Below are 22,477 nucleotides of genomic sequence, written 5' to 3' on the forward strand. Positions count from 1 at the left end.
CCGTGTTCCCCTGGACCTCTGGACGTCAAAGAAGCTTCTTTCTGAGCTTACCACTGCCAATGATTGTTGGTCGCCAATCCGGCAAAAAAAAAAACATGCAATCAACACTGCATCAAGAGGGAACCCCGCAACACCTTCAACTTACCATTGCTGTGGCCCTGTTGTCAAGCTTTTGAATCTGTTTCCTCCTAGCACTGTCTAAGAAGAAAAATCTGCACCACATGGTTCCCATTCAGCACCAAAGACAGCCAGGACAACTCTGCACTAAGGGCTTACTAAAATTGAACTGATTGTCTTGAACTGGTCCAGGGACCCAAATCACCTTTACCCCCAGTGGGTTCCACGCAATTCGACCTGCAAGTGACCTTTTTCACTACCACTTTTTCCTATTGACGGCAATGGAAGTGTCCTGCAGTACTGAATTACTGTTATTTATGTTTTCTACTAAAATACTTTAGAAGAACAATCCATTAATCCGGTTGTTTGTTCAACTGATCACATTTATTTTGTTGTCTACATTAAGATAAAAATACAGTACAAAAGTCTAACTTTACTACTTTTCGATATTCACAAAGGTAAACTTAGACCAGAAGTCAAACTTTACTAGTAGTAAGTTACCTTTGTGAATACTGAAAAGTAGTAAAGTTAGACTTTTGGTCTAAATTTACCTTTGTGAATCGGACCTTATGTCATTGTGCAGAGAAAGATCTATGAGGTCGACAATAAGGACAGGAGGTTCTTATCATGGCTGCGCAAGAGGGAGGAAACAGAAAGATGCGTTGGGAACATCCGCATGGAGAACCAGGAGACAGTCACAGGCAACATCCTCATTAGGGAGGAGTGTGTCCACCACTACGCTGGAATGTATACTTTCCTATTTACTGTGGAGGAGATAAAGGCCTTCCTCTGAGATATCCTACTCCCTCACCTTCCAGACAGCGACAGCGCAGCACCCGATGCACCTCTAACAGTTGAGGAGATACAGGATGCAACTGGAGCACTGCAGTCTGGCAAGGCCCCTGGCGCAAAGGTCTGCTGATAGAGATGTATAAGTGCACTGCTAGCATGATTTCCAGGCCACCTTATCCAGATGAATGAGGCAGCACTGAAGGAGAGCTGTATGGCAGAGGAAACTTGCTCTGCCATGATTGTATTCATTCACAAAGTGGGGAAACCAGCATACCTATATATCGCCTTTTGGCTCATCTCGCTCTCCTAAAAGGCTCAGGTCTAATCTTGGCCAAGGTGAATGAAATCACCTAATATGAGTAATAACAGCCCTTGTTCACCCCACTCAGTCTAGTTTTATGCCTGGATGGAGTACCAGGCTGAATCTCCGCTGTCTATATGGGAGTCTTTCCAGGACCGCTGATGTCTTGACGCCAGTGGTGGTTGTCTCCTTAGACACGCCCAATGCGTTTTTTCACTACAGATGCCCTATCTCTTTAAAGTCCTAGAGAAAATGAGCATTGGACAGCGCTGCCTGCAATGGGTGAAATTACTCTAATATGATCCCTGACGTGTGTGAGAGTCAATGGTGAGTATTTCCCTACATTCTCAGCACAGAGGGGCACTAGACGGGGCTGCCTGCTATCACCCATGCTATTTGCCTTGTCAATCGAGAATTTGGCATGTTGGATGAGAGGGGAACCACTGATAAGTGACCTGAAGTGGAATACAGATTGGGTGGAGAAAATCTCACTGTAAGCAGGCAATATCCTATTGTATGTCTCCAGTCTGGAAACATCCATTGACCCGGTAATGCAAGATCTGCATATATTTGGGCAATAAAGTGTATTTCACATTAACTGGTCAAAATCAGACATTTATCCTCTCACAGCATGGAGCCCTACCCTGCCTATTTGGGGGACCTACTAATTTCTAAACATGGCTTTCGATACTTGACGCTTCACATCATCCGCTTCCTTGAGAACTTCCTCAGGGATAACTTCTACGGCATACTAGAAAAATCCAAAAAGGGATGCTGTGTGCTGGTAAACACTACCACTAACATTGCTGATAAGGATGGCCCTCTAGAAAATTATTATCTTATCTAAATTCCTGTATGTGCTGCAGAACACACTGTATCTCATCCCAGATAGTTTCTTCTGGAGTGTGGAGCATGAACTGAGACGGCTGCTGTGGAGATCTATAAGCCTAATGATTGCTTTGACAACATATATGAGGGCGGGATAGCCTTCCAGTCCTTCACCTTACTGTGCCAGCCAACTAATAGTAGTTAATGACTGGGTATTCATCGATCTTTGTGAACCATCAGTGAGAGGGATAGGGCACTAATGGAGCTGAGTAGACACTTGGCGGCCCTGTACGGGCAGAAAAGCAGAGCACACTGGCCAACATATATTCGGGTGGTACTTCAGGCATGGGACAGGGCACTCCTTCAGATGGGATGGGACTTTAACTGGCAACACCCCACTGTGGCATTTCAGGAAGCTGCCTGAGATACGAGGCCTCTCCAGTTTCCGGCATCTGGGAGATGCCTGGACGGGCATAGCCATGAAAGAGTTTTGAGTGGTCTGCGAGTGGGAGGTCTTCTAGATATTTATGTCTTCGACACACGTTAGCTAAGGTTATCCCAGGGGGTGACCAGATACTTGAGGCCAAGCTATTTGAGGATAGAATTATGGCCGAACCACTTAGGCGCTCATCGGGCCTAGGGAGGTGGTGATCAAGATGGGGTCAAATATTTTGCATAGGCTGTACTATACCAGAGTGCTGCTGGCCATAACTGGTAGGGATGACAGCGATATGTGACTCATGATCTGTGCCAGAAGGGAACATTTATGAATATACTGTTGGAGTGTCCCACTATTCAGCCATACTGGAGGAGGGTGGTGTGGACACTCGCAATGGACACAGGCTTAATGCTGCTCTCTGAAGGGAGACTCTGTGTCCTGGGCATCTGGGGTGATACTGAGGGTACAAAATTCCAATGCCTGCTCTGGATGGTAATTGCATAAAGTTATTACCATCCATGTTTCCATTTTATTGCAGTGCCTGCTTTGACTGCCTAGACTAGTGACGCTCGCCGAAATAGGCAGTCAGGTAGTTTTTCTAGGTCATATGCACTAGTGCACGTATTCCAGTTTTAAAGATGAATTTTCTGCTGTCTCCGGGCTGACATGCTGCCAGCCCAGGACTTCAATGCTAGTGGGTCCTCAGGGCCCGCCCAGTAATGATGCGATGCAGCGTCGGATTTTGGAATCAGTCCTGGGAGTGTACAGTATCAGCTCTGTACTTCCCGGAGCTGTCTGTCAACATCAATGCTGCCTTTCGGCATCCTTCCCTTTTCCCAAGTCGTCACAGAGTGGGGTGTGGTCAGCAAACATAAGTGGCCCCACCCAAACCTCTGGCGAGTGAGAAGGGGTGGGTTTAGAGCCTTTGTGCTCCAAAAGACCTGTATTCCAGCAGTACTGTGCGTATCACGCAGCTTCCACTTTTGTGAGGTCAAAGCGAGTTTTCTATTTATTACATTGAATGCATGGAGTGCGCTGGAGTGGAAAGTGTACATCTTTCAAATTTGTAGTGTTTGGCTGCGCTCACTGTCGTTGGGTATCTGTGTCGTCTTCTCTCCTGCTTGTACTCTTGCTTTCTCTGATGACATGTCTTCTTATCATTGCTCTATTTGTCTTAACTTTGGACGTTTTTGCCTCTGTGCAATTTCAGCCAAAGCTTAAGCAGTGAAACTGAAGAATGCTTGGGGAAATAAGCTGAAATACCAGGGCAGAAGACAAATTGACCATTGGCTTCCGGGGAAAAGGAATGCCCCATAGTAGAGATTGATGACTCGCTTTATGCACAGCCTCAGAAAGGAATAATTGAATTTAATATATTCAATTACTGCTTTAAAAAACAACCATTTGTGTACTTGGCATTTTGTCGAGTATTTAGTTTGTGTTGATGAGCCATTCATTCTCCCCCTAATGAGCGAGGACGCATTTATTCCCACGGTCCCTGCTGCTTCCTTTCAAATAAACATGTCCCTACTCAAAAACAAATAGGGCAAGTACAAATTGCTTGGTGCTAAATCCACTTTTGGAAATGTCTGGCTGGAAAAATTGGATCAGCGAGAAAAGACAACAAAACTTGAGCAATTTAATAAGAAATGAGAGTTCATAGAACAGTGTGTGTTCCTAAGGTCAGCATTTGATCCAGAGCTTGTTTTTACTCTTCTGAGTTTGAAAAGCTTGTTTTGTGACTGGGAAACAGTAGGTTCGTTCAGTAAACCATAACAATGTTCAAAACCAGAAGCCATGACCATGGCTGTTCAACCTAGGCCCAGAGGACACCGGGCCACTACCATTTTTTTCTGGTGTGGGATGTATCTGCTGGAACGATGTTCTGGGCCAATCCATCACCATATGCCGGGTTCTAATTGAAAGAGAGCATGTTCTTGTCTTTACAAGCCACAAAAGGCCTTGCAAGCTGCATCCATGAGCTGGAACAGGCCAGACCGCTACCCTTGTCTCATTTTTAATTGTAGAGGCTCTTGTAGAAGAAGAACTTGCCTCTAAAGATGGAGACCATAATCCATGTGCCGATTGTGCTTCCTGATACTGCCTCTCATAGCAGGTTAGATTACTCCAATTGTGTTTCAATAGCTCACCAGTTTGGAAGGGACAGGATAGCTATGTTGAACTGAGAACCCACCTCCTCATTTATAGAATGCCGCAGACCTTAATTTCAACCTTGGCATGTACATTGACTCAGCGGTGTAGCCTATGATAATACAAGCTCACACTCAATGCTGCAGACTTTGCATGGGCTTGCAGCAGCATTCCCACCTGGATGGCTTGAAAAATGGATATTCCTAACAGTGCATAGTAAAGTGACTATTTCTTATCAAGTCAGTATTAGACGTAATCATTGGCTGTAACTGCAATAGAGAAATGGAAATTAATGGAACGTTGCAATATGGGCCGCCCGGGTGAATGATAGACCTAGTGGCTTAATGATGTCTAGAAAGTCTCAACGGAACTGGGATGGTATGGGAATGTTGTCTAATGTTCTGGTGGCTCTCGGTGGTTCCAATGGAGCTAAAGTGGAGAGATGGGTGAATCCCACATGTGGATAAGGCAAAGAAGTCCTCATGTTAGCCCTAGTGGCTGTATGGATCCCCTGAAATCAGTATGGTAGGGAGCATGGTGGGGAAGTGAGCTCCAACCTGAAGTGTCACTGTAAATTGTTAGGAGAATTTGCAGTGGAAAACCCTCCCAAACTTCCCTTATCTACATTGTGCTTGATTGTTTCACTTGCTCACCAGCATTCATAGAGTAATTCTTCTTGCGCCCCATCACTTTCAAATTCCACCAGCTGCCACTGCCCTGATAGCTGAAAATTCCTTCCATAAGACTGCCATCTGGCTGGGTCAGAGGGGGTGGGGTAGATGGACCTGGCCTTCTCTGCCTGTCCCATTCTTCCTTTAAAGCTTATACTTTACGACCCCTCCCCCCAACTCTGGCATTCTTGTGTAACAGAGCTCTCTCCTACCAGATAACTTCTCTTCCTGGGTGCCACTTATCACTTCATCAAAGCAGCATGCCTAATTATCCTAACTCTCACCAATCAGGGGAGACCAGAGGAAGGCTGAATTTTGGCTTACAGACAAAAAGGTCTCATAACTTATTTTCTGTATATTTTAGGATAAAGTCAACAATAGCATATTATTGGATTTATCAATACCGTTCTCCTAGATCCTTGAATGATATTTTTTATGAATTCCTAGCAATAATTTTTCAATAATAAATAATTGCCATGTTAACCTATGTGGCTGGGCATCCACAATGGGGAAAATGAAACGTGCAGTTTCTACAACACCAGGGCATATAAATGATAGTCACAGGACCCCCCTCCCATGCCTGGGACACCATGGGGAGACTTTAGGGGTCCTCAATATGCAAAGATAGTGTAGATCCTCATTCCACAGTGCTTCTTGCATAAACAGCGATTTTGGGAAGCACTTTACTGCAATGGGGGATGTGAAATGTGCAATTTCTCTATCCCCAGGAAATATAAAACATTGTTCATTAGGACCCTCCTTTTAAGTACCTAACCCCCCGGGCACCTTGGGGAGATCCTGGGGGTATCTAATATGCCAAAATATAGTAGTCTATCAATTTTTAGGTGCCCCTACCACCAAAGTCGAGTTTGTGCACAATTTACTTTTAAAGCAGTGCTGCAACACAGGGTTGCTTTTAAAATGGCCTCAGGCTCTCAGCAGTGCACACATGCAAGCGCAGAAAGGGCTGCTGGGTTCTAAACCGCCATGCCCTATTATATACTTGGGACTTAAAGATAGTTTTAATCCCCATGCCCTATTATGTACTAGGAACTTATAAGGTAGTTCATGCCAATCATAGGGTGCCCTAACACATAGAGTACCCTAATGGGTGTGTGTGTGTGTTTTCACTGTGCTTTCACCATAGTACTGGTCCTGGGCTAGGCAGAGCCCAGGGACATCAGAGTCAGTTACCACCAGTACCAGTCAGCAAAACAATTGCAACATAAAATACGAGTCAGGTTTAAAATAAAATCAGTGCATAATATGCATCCACTGTTTGTGACCTGTCTGTCTACCAAAAAGGGCCCAAGGGTAGGTACCTAAATCTAATTTCTAGCCTTGTAAATTGTGTGACTCACTGATCTGGAGCGCTATGCTGGCAAAAGCTTAGTCTACTAGCAGGGTTCCCCAAGCCGGACAGGTCAAAGTATAGTAACCAGATGAAGCCTCATCCACTGGTCCTCCACATTAGGGGTTGGGCACAAGGCTAACAAAAATTATCTAGACACGAGGGACTTGCAGAGTCTCTGCATGAGACATGCATGATTGACAGTAGTCAAAGCCACAAGGAAACTACTGACAGAATGACGGAAGTTCTGAGAGCCAAGTGCAAGACCACAATCAGATTCTGAAATGTACAAACTACTCTGAAGCTCAGGTGGGGTACATACAGAAATGCTCCCAAGACAGACAGAAAGGGAGGTCCTTCATTGCTGTCCTACGTGCCGGCCGGCATAACAGGCAGAAAATATTTTAGTAATTGTCATCTTGGCCCATCCTAATATATTTACACCTGTGCCTACCATGTACAGCTTCCCTTCTGCTTGTCTATTCATAATTCACATTTTGTTTCTAATGCTTTTTTTTTTACCTTTCTTTCAGTCCATCATTTGTCCTATCATTTTCATGGTAATGTACCTATATCCAAACCTTTATCTACTAAAACCCCAACTGTCCATCTAAATTAACAACAGAATTAGGTAGTTCTTTTTCATCATCATATATAACCATGCCAGTCACCTCTACCAAGTGTTTAATTTCATTAAAACTCGACTCTTCAATAGGGTGCATGTAGCTTCCAGCAATCTTGAAAAGTCCAAAAGTGACAACAGATTTTATCCAGCGCAGGATAGTAATTTGAACACACTATTCGAGTACCTGTTATCGCGTGCCATTCCAGCCTGCTGATGTTAGGGGTGGGAGGAAAGTTTTATTCCGCCTGCGCAATTAGTGGATATTGTTGATTCTGCTTTACTCTTCTAATGCAGAGTTCTGGCCAAATTCCACCAATCGACACCAGTGGCGTAACAAGTAGGGGTGGGTTCTGCTTCAGGAGGCATGAGTTTTGGGGGCTCCAACCTGCGGCTGGTGCGAGGCAGCCGCCGAGGAAATCTCCAGCACCCCCCTCCCCGAGCTCTTTTCACACACATCTGCAGGGCGGCAAATGCAGGTCTAGTTACGCCACTGATCGCCACATGGCGGAATAATTTCCTGCAAGACTCCAGAAATGAAAATGAGATTTGGTGACTCCTAGCGCAATTCTCTAACGTTAGCAGTTGTGAGCGGTCGCAGTTTGAGGGCTGCTTCTTGAGTACATTTGTTGATGTTTGATTAGATATACTACTCAAGTGGCAGCAAAATTAACTTGAATGGTGCCCTTTACACTGATTTTTCAGCGCTGCCCATGCTAGTGGTGATAATTTGCAGTGCGAGAAGCACGACTGGCATATTTCTGCAAAATTCTGCAAATTCCGCCCACCCCTAGGTGATGCTTCGCGGTTTGCTTCACACTTTCTTTCACCCTTGCATATGTAATTTGACTGTTAGGTTTTTCATCTTCTCCCTTTTCTCCTCCTAGAGTAAACTTTTTCTCTTGAGGTGATCTCATGACGCCAAAGCCTCTCTTGTGATTTTTAAAGTCCTTCATGCACTACTTCGTACCTTACCATTTCCTAAGTGTCAGTAAATGTGCCCGTTCTTGCCAATATTTGCAGACTTTCTACGTAAGCCTCTACTATTTTCTCCTGCTGCTCGACTCTTGAAGAAATTGTTGCATCTTTCCATTAATATGTTTAGGTCCAAATTTACTGAAGGTTTGCACTGACACTCGCGTGATGCAAAGCCAAGCAAAGGGTCGCAAAGCAACACGAACAATAGAGCCAATGGAATTTTGCAAGATAGAGATATTTCTCACTGAAAGATGACCCCGGTGCAGCATCACAACAGCTTTGCATCAGCGCTCTGGTAATTCATGCAAGGCGGGCATGTCTAGGACAGAGCAGTGCAAAGCCAGATCCACTTGAGTAGTGTAACCTGGCTTGCAGCAAACCCAAGCAGCAGTGAAATCATGCACGTGCAAGGGCCAAGGAGAATACTTACGGTTCTTTGCAATATTAAAAAAACATAACACAGTAAGCTATTGAGAGAGTGGTTGCACTGTGCTACGGTCTGCCCTGTGAATTTGTGTAGGCCACGATGATAAAGCGTATCCTTCCTTCAGATAGAGGTTACATCTTTCATCCATGCCAGTGCCTGTTAAAGAGGAATGCTGTTCATGTACAGGCATTGCAGCAGTAATACAATAAATGTATTTCAACAGCACCCATGTATCTACAGTATTTCAGCTTCAAGCACTTTATTTTAAGTCAGAGACCTAAAAATCAACATATTTATTTTACAATTTCAAACCTAAACATATGTATGATATATCAAATATTTAATAATTCAGACCAGACAACATAACAGTAATGCATAATAAAGTGCTTTAATGAGCACTGTCGGACAAACGTCAATAGGGTCATCCTCAAAAATGACTTAATATTCAAAAACTCTAAAGTGCTTCTGGTTTTAAGAAGCTGATCTTGCATACATTAAAAATAATTGGGACTAAAAACAACTGATATTAGATCTATGACGGATACGTTCAAGTTCTTCTAGCTCCTAATAATATAATATGATCTCATAGTTATGGCATTTTTAAAGTGCCTTATTAGGTATATTTGAACAAGCACTAATGGGATTACTGTAGCAAAAACACCCTCCTCCGTTATTGCTCCTTGAAACAGGATTGTTCTAGCAATGATCCTATATCAGGCCTGGCTAGTTGGAATAAATAATCTAAATGCTTGGGTCATATTAACTTAATGGGAGCTAGAGAGGAGCTTTTACAATTGTAAATACAACATAGGATATGGTATCTGACCTACAAATTCTCAAAGCGACCCGATTTTGACGAATTCCCAGGGTGCGACATAGGGGAGCAATCCAACGTTTGCACTGCCTGGAATAATTTGGGCAGAAGAATAAGAAATGTTCTTCAGTTTCTTCCACTTCACTAAGCACTGGGCAAAGTTTGTTAACTTCTGTTAGCCCTTTCCACTTAGCAGTAAATCTACCCAAAATCTTATATAAAGGGCTTTTGTGAAGAGTTGGTTTATATCATCCATATACGACTCAAACAAAGAAATTCGTTTTATCTCTTTAAATCTATCTGTTAATGAGCCTGTATTTATTGAGTGCATCAGTTTCCTCTCCTCGTTCACCCAGAAGGGAGATTTCACAATTCTAATAGAAGAAACATCGAAGACATACCCTGTAGGGTTTTAGCTCAGTGGTCGACCAGATTCTCAACCAGTAGAAAATTGGTTTAAGTCTCATTCTGGAGATAACAGATTGCATACTCAAGTTTTGTGGAGTGCTTTGGAGGAGATTAAGTACCACCCTCCAAAAATTGTTTTGTACAGCCTCTACGAACACAATGAACACTTCAGATAAACAAATACTGCATCCTACGTGGGTATATCTTCCTGATTTTATTTCTCAGAAACATTTGTATACAGACATGTCAGTGTAATTAAAAAAGCATTCCTACAAACATCTTCCTGTAAAAGTATTTGGTGATCATTTTTCGAACTTGAACCTCGGTGCACTGAAAGAAGGTAGCACAATTTATTTATGTTTAAAATTTACGATTACAGTAGACTATATCCTAACCTAATGTAATGGACTATTTATGAAATGTATCGAGGTATCAGCGTCATCGCGCTAAGGAGCTTAACCTATGAACTTAGACTTCTGGCTGCTCAAAAACAACTAAGGGTACCATTACGATGGCAGGCGGACCACCGTAACGGTATGCGGGACCGTCCGCCGAAGTTGGGGAGGTCCCGTCATGCAAATCAGGATGCCAGTGCCGCGGTGGCATCCCCCATCCCCAACATTGTGGCGGGCGGTGCTCACAGCACCGCCCGCCACAATGCTGTGGATGCACGTTGTGCATTGGCATGCACAAGGTGACACGCACCGCGCGTGCCTGTCACCTTGTCCATGCCAATGTAGGGGGGTACCATAGGTACCCCCCATGTGCACCTCCCACCCCCCAACACTCTGGGGGCCAGCAACGGGCCCCCTAAGGCAAGGACCACATGCCTTTCCGTGGCGGAGTCACCGCCATGGAAAGGCATGCATCCTAATATGGATGGTGGTGTCTTGCAGACACCGCTACCATATTCAGGCCCTTTTCCGCCCGGTCGACGAGTCGACCGGCGGAAAAGCGGCAGACGCTCTTCCCGTCCGCCGTGGACCCCCCAGCCATCCTAATGTGGGGGGTTCATTCTTGGAGGGCGGGCGGATCGCCCTCGCCGGTCCGGCGGTGGCTTCCGCCGGTCCGGCGGTGGCGATCAGCCCGCCATCCTAATGGGCCCCTTAGTTTTAAAAAAGCCATGTTTCAGATGTTTTCTTAAAATCCTAATGGTCATTTGAGTGAGGAGAGACAAAAAGGATTAAAAAATAAAAATTCATGTTCACAATATATATGACATCAATGGCGTCTGACAAAAAGAGATTTGTCAAAATACATGTACATACATCTTTATGAAACTACAATTAGCAGAGCAGTATTGTGAGACAACTTACTCTGATCACAAGGTTGTAATTGGTAAATCCAGCCCAGGTGAAGTATACTTCCTTCCATAAAGGGTTCTTAAATATCATATCCTCAAGCGAAGCATCGATGGCATTGGTGTAAGTGTCAAAATCCCATGAGTCCTTGAAAATCTTGGTTCCCTCCGGGGGCTCGATAATACTCTTACTGAAATATATGTGTAAGAAAGAAAGTTAAATAAAATCTAATTTATCAAATGGTACAACAGAGAAATAAAGGAATGTTCCCAATCACACAAACTTAGAGCTTCATCACCAGTGGCAAAGCAACAGGAGCGCGCCTACCTATACTACACCTGACAAGAGTGCAACCCAAGCCCTTTCCACAATATGTTTGACAGGACTGGAGTTTTGACTTCATAATAAACCTAACCTATAATATGTATGGGATGAAATACTGATTCTACATTGCATAGGCAATCACATACGTCAGTGAAGAGTCTTTTGGCGTGGGCTTGTCCATCACAGAGGCTAGAGATTTAGGGTTATATGTACAAAGTATTTTTCCGGTCACAAAAGGCCAGACTCACAGAATCACCAGAGCGCATGCATCTAGCTTACCAATGCATTGAACTTGTAACTATATTTTACTGTCAAGCCAGGTCATGGGGCCCATGTACTTTTCTTGCACCAGAGCCCATGGCACCATTACCACAGGCCTCCCTCCATTGGGCACTGCAGCCATGGTCTAGCACTGTGAGGTCTAGGGGAGTCGACCCCTCCACTAAACCTCACAACCATGGTCCACCACTGTGAGGTCCAGGGTGGCAAGCCCATCCACTGGGCCTCACAGTGGTGGAAAATAGCTATGAGGCCCAGGAGAAGGGCACTTGCTAGAGAACTAGCTCGCAATGTTGCAGCAGGTGCAGTGGCACCGGGGTCCAATGTTGTCAGAGGCTTAATGCCCCCACATTTTGGATGCATTTTAATGTTCAGTCAATGGATGGATGATCTATTCACTTTATTTGAACCAGGACCCAGGGCATCATTATTACGTCACTGCCCCACTCCCCAGGGACTCACAGTCATTGTTTAGGGGAAGGGCCCCCTTCTTCAGGGGTATAACTTTCAATAGTGCAGTAGGTGCAATGCCACCAACGCCCAGCAATTTAAGGAACCCTATTCACCAAACACATGGCTGTATTTTACTGACCCCATTTACCTTGCTTGCACCATCGCCCTTAGAACCACTGCTATGCCACTGCATTTAACGTGGCTGAATTTTCATTTTCCTCACATGGTGCATCTTTCTAAAGCACAGGAAACTCAAACAGTCACACTTTCTTCTTCATAAACCTTTATTTTCCAGTTTTCAATGTCACAACGTTATAAATAAATCAGACGGTGCAAGTTATCAGCTACACGTGTTCCACAGTGCATTTAAAGTTCCAGCAGCACAATGGCAGCCAAGGTAATTATTACATTTTGGACCAAGACAACAAGCCACCCCAGAGTGTATACATCATAGCAACTCCTGGCCTCCACAGTGCTATAAACAACAGTGCACCCTGGCCACTTATGCCCTCACCTCATCAAGCTCTGAATCAGCATCATCTTCGCCGTCGTTGTTAAATCTGTCTAACAGTAATCCTTACGTTTACAAATCCTCTAATGCTTTTTCATCCTATCAGGAGAGGTGCAGGTGCTGTTCCTGCGCCACCCCCCACTCAAGCACATCCTGAACCCAATGTGTTATTTGCGGTGCTCACATGCCCATCCAGTCAATAGCGACCCATCTCTTTGCCAGTAGACGTGTGAGTTGCAAAAACGTATAAGGCATCTTCCCCCCTTTTGGCCTTTTCACTATTCCCCGTAGAAATGCCCCCTGGGTGAATGGAACTGTAATCCCTGTAGCTGTCTCTACTCTTGGCACTACATCCCTCCAGTACCTATTGACCTCATCAAAGAGCCAAGCAAGTTGGAAAAAAGTGGCACCTGGCTCCCCACAGCGGGCACACTATGCCTCCCTGGTGCAATCATCCTTGTTAGTTACAGGAGACTGCGTGGACTAATGCACACATACGATTCCACTCCATGTCCACAAGTGACCCCCCATCTCCGCCTACCATGGCCATTGAGCTCTGAAATGGGGGATTCATCATGTCTACCTTTAGCGCCATAAAGAAGAGGGTGATAAAATATCTACCCTCTCCCCATCTGAGCAAGCCGCCCAACAGCTGAGACAACGGTAGCAGTGGGAAGCTACTCCACAGCTCCCTGGCCTTACTTTCCACTTCAGAATAATGCAAAAAGTGTCCCATCCCCACTTGGAAGGCCCCTCACACATCCTGAAAGGTGATGAAGACCTGCCCTGGGAAGAGGTCCCCAGCTTGTAGGCAACCTCCAGGCCTCCATCGCTCCATGAACATATCACCATCTATCTGACATAACTGTGCAAGATCCTGCAGACCTAACTCCCTTTCGAACGGTGCCCTTTGGAGTATTTATTTCACCATTGTTCCCCATATTGAGGCTGTATGGTGCACCAAATATAGGACCGGGACTTCCAAGTGTCCCCCTCTCATCAACAAGCATGCCAGTGTGTCACCCCTGAACCATCCCCGCAGGAGTCTTTTCTCCCAGTTATCAGATTCAGCCATCCACTTGGCCATGTGTTGAAGATTCACTTCATATTAATAAAGCTGCATATCTGGGAGAGCTATGCCTCCTTCTTTCAGATCTCATTTTAGTACCTGTAGGGCAACCCTGATTCGCCTTCTTGCCCATCCCAGGGATGTCAAGAGGCTGTTCAATTTCTGAGAAAAACTCTGGGGTCCAGCAGGTACAATGAGTTCTGTATTTCACACAAGCATCTCAGTGAAAAAAACATCTTGGCAATGGCCACCCGACCCATAACCAACCAAGGAAGATGTTCCAGAATCCTATTGATCCAGAGAGAATCTGCAGAACTCTATTTATATTTAGCCGGTGATATTGAGCCTTGGTATGAGTGTCCATTACTCCCAGATAGCAGAAGCTGTCCAGCTCCTGTCTAATTTCTTTGCTCTGGGAGTTGCTCCTGAGGTGTCAGCACAAGGCCCTCCAGTGGAAATAATAGAGTCTCCCGGATATTGATTTGCAGGCCAGCCACCTCCCCAAACTCAGCCATAAGCCTCATCAATAGCGGAACCGCCTCCCTGGGGGAATGAACAAAGAACAGCGTGTAGTCTGTGTATAAGGAGACTATGTGATTGGAATTCCCCCACCTGTATGCCCCATGGTTCCAATTCCTGGTGAAGCAGGATGGCCAAAGGTTTAAGGGTCCGGGCAAACAAAAGCGATGTGAGGGAACATCCCTGCTGGGTGCCCCTTTTAACTGCCCAACTGTCTAACAGCATTTCTCCCACTCTAAACCGGACCCTAGGATCTGTGTATAAGAGTTTCACCCATTTTCGGAAGGCTATTTCAAATCCCATTCCCTGCAGTACCTCTATCAAATAGTGCCAATCTATGGTATCAAATTATTTTTTCCAAGTTGATTGATACTAGTGCCATATTGCAATCTCCCCCGTGGTTTTATGCATTACATGGGTCAGATTAAAGGTGGTACTGCGTGCAGGTATGAAACTGCATTGATCTTCGTGTACTAGTTCCAGTATCACCTCCCGCAACCTAGTTGCTAATAATTTACAGAGTACCTTGACATCGGAATTTATGATGGTAAGGGATCTATAAGAGGACGGATGCTCGGCATTCACACCTGGTTTCAACATAAGTCAAATAATGCCCTTGTGCATTGTGATGGGAAGGACCTCCCGGAAGACCCCCAGGAGGTGCTCGGAGAGCAATGCCAAATATGTTTGAAAGAACTCCACAGGGAACCTATCCTCCCAGGATCTCTCAGTTTATTAAGATCCTTTAGCGCCAATCTCAGGGCCTCAATTGTGAGTTCCCTGTCCAACTCCTGTGCCCTTTCAAATACCAGGCGGGGTATCTTCACCCCAGGAAACGCCTCTACAGTGTCTCCCCGACTGGTCTCCCCTGCTTGGTAGACATCACAGAAATACGCCCCCAGAGTATCCAGAATGTACCTGTCATGAACCTTCCCTCTGGGTTCCGAATATGAAGGATGGGCTGGGGCTCCTGTTCAGGTCTTAACATCCAGGCAAGAAGCCTCCAAGATTTATCACTCTCCCTATGTAAGCTCTGCCTTTATGTCTTAAGGGTGTATTTGTCCAGGGTGTCCCATAGCATATTCAGGGTGTGCTGGGCTCTCATTGCCCCCTCCCGATCTATAGCGCAAGTCGCCTAGCCTCTCTGGGAGGTAGCCAGCCACCACTCTTGGATCTTAATCTCTGCCTCCAGCCGCCTCTTTACCCCACATGTAGTTCCTATGCATATCCCCCCTTAAGACTGCATTCAGGGCCTCCCATTCGGTGGCCCTAGTAGGAAGAGAACCCAAGTTATTCTCCAGATATTCAGTGAGTGCGGTTGTCAATGATTCCTTACATTTTGTATGTCAGCATTTCTGAGGGGCATGTGTCAGCATCTACCTGCGTGCATACCTCTGCTCCTTGCAGCCGAAGTAGTACAGGTGCATGGTCCAAAAGTAATCTACCTAAATGGACTACCAAGCACAGCATCTATGATCTAAGCCCAGCCACCAGCAGGTTATCCAGGTGGCAATATGTATTATGTTTCAGTGAGCGACAGGTGTAATCCTGTGTGTGTGGGTGAAGAAATCTCCAACTGTTTAGGAATCAAAGGCTTTGCATTACCTCTGACAGAGATTTAGTCATATTGGTTTTCGTCCCCTGTAGCGGAGGATGCCGGTCTCTGTCACCATCCAAGATACAGTTGAAATCGCCTGCCCAGATAATAGGGTAATCCACACTGCCCACTAGCAGTCCCTACACCGTTCCAAAGAACCCCCCCATCACCCCTACTGGGTGCATAGGTATTCAGAATCATGACATATTTACCATCCAGTATGCTCTAGAGAAACTGGTAGCACTCCCCTATGTCCACTTCACTGTAGGTGTGATGGAATGGCACATCAGGGGCAATCCAGATAGAAACTCCTCTGGCGTACAAGGAATACTTAGCTGAATAGAGTTGCCCTCCACACTTCCTAGCAAATCTCTAAGCCTCATCTCCCATCAGGTAGGCCTCCTATAGACATGCAATCTGGGTCTGTCTGTGCATCAGGAATGAATGGACTCTGTATCATCGTGTGTATACTTGAAAGGTTACAGACATTCCAAGTCTCTATGTTGTTACAGTCAGCCATAAGATAGTACTCTCCACACACCTAGCCCCTGACAGGTTCACATGCAGAGGGGTGATCCCACTGTCAGACCCCCTCAATTTGCAATGCAGCACCTTGTAGTATACCATGCACCATAAGTAAACCCCAAACTGCCTCTAGAACTCGAGGCACAAACTCCAGAAATCTTCCCCATCCTCCCATCCCCAGAAAAAGAACAGAACAACAATCCATCTTGTTCGCCCATAGAAACAATGCTGCCAGGACCTGCAGCCTAAGCCCTCTCCAATTTTAGGAAAGCCCACCACAAAAATGTGGGCATGATCCCCCCGCCCCCAGAGCCCATGCCTAAGCTAATGCAATGGTTGCCTGTGGAACCTCACACAGGCTACAGAAATATTAAACACAACTGTGTCTGCACTCTCATAGGGCCCGATTAACAGAACTAACTTAAGACAAAAGCCTAAACTTACTACCATTTTGGTATTCACAGAAGGCACTTACTCATTTTGGTATTCACAGAAGGCACTTACTCATTTCGGTATTCACAGAAGTTAGGAGTCTTAACTTTAGGACTCCTAAATGCCTTCTGTGAATACCGAAAGTCTTAAAATTAGGATTTTTCTCAGTTTAGTAGTAGTATAGTTAGGACTCCTAACTTTAGGACTCCTAAATGCCTTCTGTGAATACCGAAAGTCTTAAAATTAGGATTTTTCTCAATTTAGTAGTAGTAAAGTTAGGACTCCTAACTTTAGGACACCTAAATACCTTCTGTGAATACCGAAAGCCTTAAAATTTGGATTTTTCTCAGTTTAGTAGTAGTATAGTTAGGACTCCTAACTTTAGGACTCCTAAATGCCTTCTGTGAATACCGAAAGTCTTAAAATTAGGATTTTTCTCAATTTAGTAGTAGTAAAGTTAGGACTCCTAACTTTAGGACTCCTAAATACCTTCTGTGAATACCGAAAGCCTTAAAATTAGGATTTTTCTCAGTTTAGTAGTAGTATAGTTAGGACTCCTAACTTTAGGACTCCTAAACTGAGAAAAATCCTAATTTTAAGACATTCGGTATTCACAGAAGGCCTTTAGGAGTCCTAAAGTTAGGACTCCTAACTTCTGTGAATACTGAAGTGAGTAAGTGTCTTCTGTGAATACCAAAATGAGTAAGTGCCTTCTGTGAATACGAAAATGGTAGTAAGTTTAGGATTTTGTCTCAGATTAGTTCTGGGTGTCTCTCCCCACATACCACCCCCCACCAAAATTCACCAACGATACAGAGTCCCCTTATCAAGCTGTGTGCCCCCCTTCTCTGTGTCCAGTATTGAGGCAGGAGGCCTCTCCACTTTACCCAGCCTAGAGACCATGGTGTCCAGCGCTATAGAACCATCCCCTTGAATCACTACTCTCTGGATTCACCATCACCTCTGCCATTCCTCTGCTCTGTGTACACTTGAGCCGCCAATCACAACGGCGTGACCTCCCCCATCAATGCATGGTCCTTTCCTCCAGAACCCCACCTTGTCTCTAGGCACTTTATCCCACATCTCCAAACATCTTCAGGTAAGTCGAAGAAATTGGACTTTAACTCCTAGATAACTCAGTCTAGCTGGGTACAGAGGCATATATTTTAAGCCCATGCCCTTCAGCTTTCCCTTGACCTCAAGAAATTATTTTCTGTCCCCTTGTACACTCTGAGTGTAGTCTGGGTAAATAGAAATCCTGTGATTTTCAAAATAGGTAGTTTCAGTCTCTCGGGCCGCACAGAGTATACTGTCTCTATCTTTGTAGTTCAGCGCCCAAGCAATGATTGCCTGTGGTGGCATACCAAGAAAGCAGAAAATCCACTAGGCTGAAGTGTGTCCTTGACCCACTTCTCCACAAATTGTTCCGTCAAGCACCCCTCAGATCACTCATGGAACCCCAGAAAGCGGACGTTATTATGACAAAATCTCCCCTCTGCATCCTCAGCCCATGCCTCCAGGGTACCGGTCTTAGATGGCAAGTTAGTTACCTGTTTTTTTAGGGTGGCCACCTCTGCCTTGAGCTCATCAATGAACCCCTCTGCTGCACTCACCTTATCAGACACTTTTCGTAAATCTACATGGAAGAGATTTACCTCATTGGAGACAGTTTTGATCTTCCCCACCAATGCCGCTCGTGACCCCTAGATAGTCGTCAAGATGTCCACACAGGATGGTTTCTACAATGCCAGTTCCTGCACAGGATTATTTTGGACACCCTCGTGATTAGTCTTTCTCTTCGACATTGTATCTGGGTGGTGTAGTGCACTATCGCGTTCCCTTGCGTGGGAGCAAGGGGCTTACCCTTGTCGAATGCACCATAAGAACCACCTCTGTTTCTTGCAGGAGCACCCAACAGGTGTTGGGGGCCCGTCTCCCCGAGCTCAGCCTCCGCTGTGGACCCCTGCGCTAGCCTAGTGTCGCACTGGGTCCCCCACCTCCCTGTGTGATAGTCACAAGTTTGAACCCCCAGTCCTCAGGTGTCCGTCCTGTTATGGTGGGCCTCCTCTCCACCGCTAGCCAGTTCACCAACAGAAAAGGAGGGGTGCACTGCACATCCAGACATGAGCCTCTTCGCAGTGGAGCAAGGGCCCAAGTCGCCCGAGTCAGCCCAGTGTCACCTACAACTCACGGAGGTATCGCCTGCTATTGCATCCCAGGCCGCCCGCACTATGTGTGCTGTACTCTCCTCAGTGCGGCAGGCCAGCAGGATTCAGAGTCTAAGGTGCTTCCTCAGGGTCGATGCACCCACTCGCAACCCTGCACCTCGTCAGTTGTGTCCCTCAGTGGCTGGCATTTGGAACAAGAAAGGCGGGGGAGGGACACGGTTCAGGTGCTCCTCTATGATGCCCCCGCTCCCAGGCAGCATAGGAAGGCACTTTCTTTATGAACCATGCAGCTCTCCAGCCCAGCAAGTGCCCTCCACAGGGGATGAGTGGGGCCCAGAGTGCCAGGAATCATGCCCCACTGCAGGTTCACCATCACACACACGGCTGGCAATCCCGCCCAGAATCGAGCTCGGCCCCCACCACACGGTTCCCCAAGAATCAGGAAAAGGAGGTCATGGGGGGGGGGGGCAGCAATCTACTGCCATCTCCACCAGTCAAGATGCACCTTTCAGCATACAGCTTTGGGCAGAATAATGAAGGAATTCTCCAGGGCTCACGAGGAGCCACTCACACATGCGTCCTGTTGGCCATCTTGCGGGGCCACGCCTCCCAACAGTTACACTTTAAGTTAAAAATCTGACAAATAAAAACGATAGTCCTTGGAAAAAACAAAAAAATATGAGTTGCTTTATTAGAAAGGATGTAAGGAGCATATGTACTGAAGCACTTTTGCAGTCAGAAATGGCCTGATTCGCATAATCAGGCTGTTTCTGACCGCAAAAATGCTTTTTTATGTGTACAATACACAAATTGCGATTCAGTAACATGTTACAGAATCTTAGTTTGTGTTTAGCTATTTAGTATTTGGAATGGGCGTGTTTTGGGCATCCCTTCCAAATACCAAAATCAAATGCAGTATTATGTATGAATGTTCTGCGACCCAATTACGGGTGCAAAACATTCATTTTTTACTGACACCTCAAGGGTGGCAGCAGGTGTTCACCTTTGTGAATTTTGAAACAAGTATTTATTAGGAGCAGGCAATGGTCCAAGGAACTAATACTGAAACTTAAGCGTTAGATTTTATTTTTGGGGAAAATACATACCATTTTCCTTCAAAGAAAATGGGCAGCATTAACAACAAAAATTGCTTTATTAAAAATTAATCAGAGACATAGGGCATCTGCTGACCCCGGCAGGCCACCATCACTGTGATGGCTTCAATTCCTCATCCTTGGCAAATTGCGACCTACCTCATTAATATTCCTGAGGTAGGTCTATTTGTGACCCCATTAAGAATCGCTATCTAAAATTTCTTTAGGCCACATGTATCAAGCATTTTTGTGTTCGCAAACAGGCCGATTTGCAGAATTGGCTGATTTGCAAACATATAAAATGCTTTTCACATGTATCAAACCCTATTTTGCAATTCGGTAATCTGTTACTGAATCGCAAAAAGGGTTTGCGATTCGCTATTTGGAAGGGGCGTGTTTAGGGTGTCCCTTCCAAATATTGAATCCTAATGGTATGTATGAATGTTTTGGGACTGTGAATGCCGTCGCAAAACATTCGCATTTACCACCTACTTCAAGTAGGTGGTAACCCATTTCCAATGGGAATAGCAGCAAAAACTTTCTTCAGAGCAGGCAGTGCTCCCACGGACCACTGCCTGCTCTAAAAAAAGAAAAAGAAAACTTTTCTGTTGAAATGAAGACACTCTGAAGCGGGTAAAGTTCAAGCGTCTTTATTCTGTCATCCACTCTCCGCTACTGATAGCCTGTTGAACATTCCAAGGTGAACTCTCAAGGACCGTCCCAAGAGGGAGGAAATGCGGGGGAGGAAAGGAAGCTACCACTAGGAAAAGGAACTGGGAAACACGTAAGGGAAGGTAGCAGGGGAAAAAGGAGAGAGATTACAACACATCTCCCTTCGTAGGGAAAGGAAACCAGGGGAAAAGGACGAGGTGCGCGGGTAACGTGAACCTGAGAGGTAACAAAGCTTGTATATATAAGTAACATGGAAACCCTCAGGGTCTGGAAGGCGAACAAGTCACAACGCAAAATGTACACCAGCCTACCTGCAGAGAACACAAGGAGAAGGGAATAACAGATCACCTCATGACAGTGAAAGAAAGGAAGGAAAGAGCGAACGAGGTAAGGCTAGAGACACAGGACGAAATCAAGCAGAGTAACTTACGACCTAACGGATGAAAACAAGGTATAACAACGCAAGGAAAACTGAACAAGGAGGAAGCGGAGACGAGGCAAAGATGTACAAACAGTGAACTAATGCTTCCCCCATTTTCAATGAACAGTCCCAATGCAGTGAGATTGACATGCGTTCTACAAAATCCAACTTGCAACCTATAAGAAAACAACATCAGTCATGTGGACTCGAACACCTGACCCTCCTCAACTCCTATGACGAGGTGAGGAACACTTTGAATGGGACTCTAACCTATAAGACGCCCTAAGAGGAAGCCCAAGTAAATGTACATGGTTAAAGCTAATAAATATGTTCCCAGTATGGGGTATCAAGGTAATAGTGGATGGGAGCGTACCCTTAGCCCATGCCCTATTTTGGGGGTCCAACCGTGCTTTACCTATGACGGCAATAATGTGTAGGCAAAAAGGGGCATGAACCCATCCCCTCCCTATGTAAGGGTATAATAAGGTGTACTGTGGTACACACGTGAAACAAGCAAAAACACATGGAGGTGTGTACCAAAAGTCCACAAGCGTACGGTGAACCCCAAAATGTCCAGAGTGTGCAAGGGAGGTGGCCAAACCCATTGCCCTCCCTGTGTAGGGGAAAGCATATATAGTGAAAATAAGCACCCTTAAGAAACCTGAATAGAGCCACCATGAAAGAGTGCTACCAAGGTGGCAAAAAGAAAGACACTACCAGGAAAACTGGACAGATAAGAAAACGGAGAAGAGGCAAAGTAGATACATACAGTATAACTATTACTTCCCCCCCCTCCATTTTCAATAAACAATAACAATACGATGTAAGAGTAACATTGCGTTCTACAAAACAGCAAAATTACAGAATGTAAAAAGACAAATTCAGTCACTGGAACTAAAACCCTTGACCGTCCTCTACTCCTATGAGAGAGTGTGAGGAGCACTTTGAATGGGAAAGGAACCCATAAGACACCCTATTTAGGGAGACTGAGTAAATGTAAATGGGTAAAAGACCCATAAAATTGTGCCCTGTGTAAGGGTACTATGTAAATGTAAGATGGGACTGTGACCCATGCCCCGGTTCCCTGTGTAAGGGTAACAACCGTAAATTACCTATGTAGGCAAAATATGTAGGGAAATGGGGGAGAACCCATTCCCAGGTAAAGGTATACGGCCAAATGGGCCGGAACCATTCCCAACCCTGTATAGGGTAA

At 45.3% G+C, this 22,477-nt stretch overlaps 1 protein-coding gene across 1 annotated transcript in view; it reads right to left on the bottom strand.

The window, feature by feature from the left end:
• The window catches only part of LOC146822828 (cytidine monophosphate-N-acetylneuraminic acid hydroxylase-like), a 682,085-nt gene that overhangs the window by 86,657 nt on the left and 572,951 nt on the right, over window positions 1-22,477 (bottom strand). The window contains exon 11 of the mRNA XM_085607021.1: window positions 11,216-11,390. Coding sequence (XP_085463147.1) covers window positions 11,216-11,390 — 175 coding nt within the window. The remainder of the gene's footprint in view (window positions 1-11,215; window positions 11,391-22,477) is intronic.

The sequence above is a fragment of the Triturus cristatus genome, chromosome 5_2 (assembly GCF_964204655.1).
Source record: "Triturus cristatus chromosome 5_2, aTriCri1.1, whole genome shotgun sequence".
NCBI lineage: Eukaryota > Metazoa > Chordata > Amphibia > Caudata > Salamandridae > Triturus > Triturus cristatus.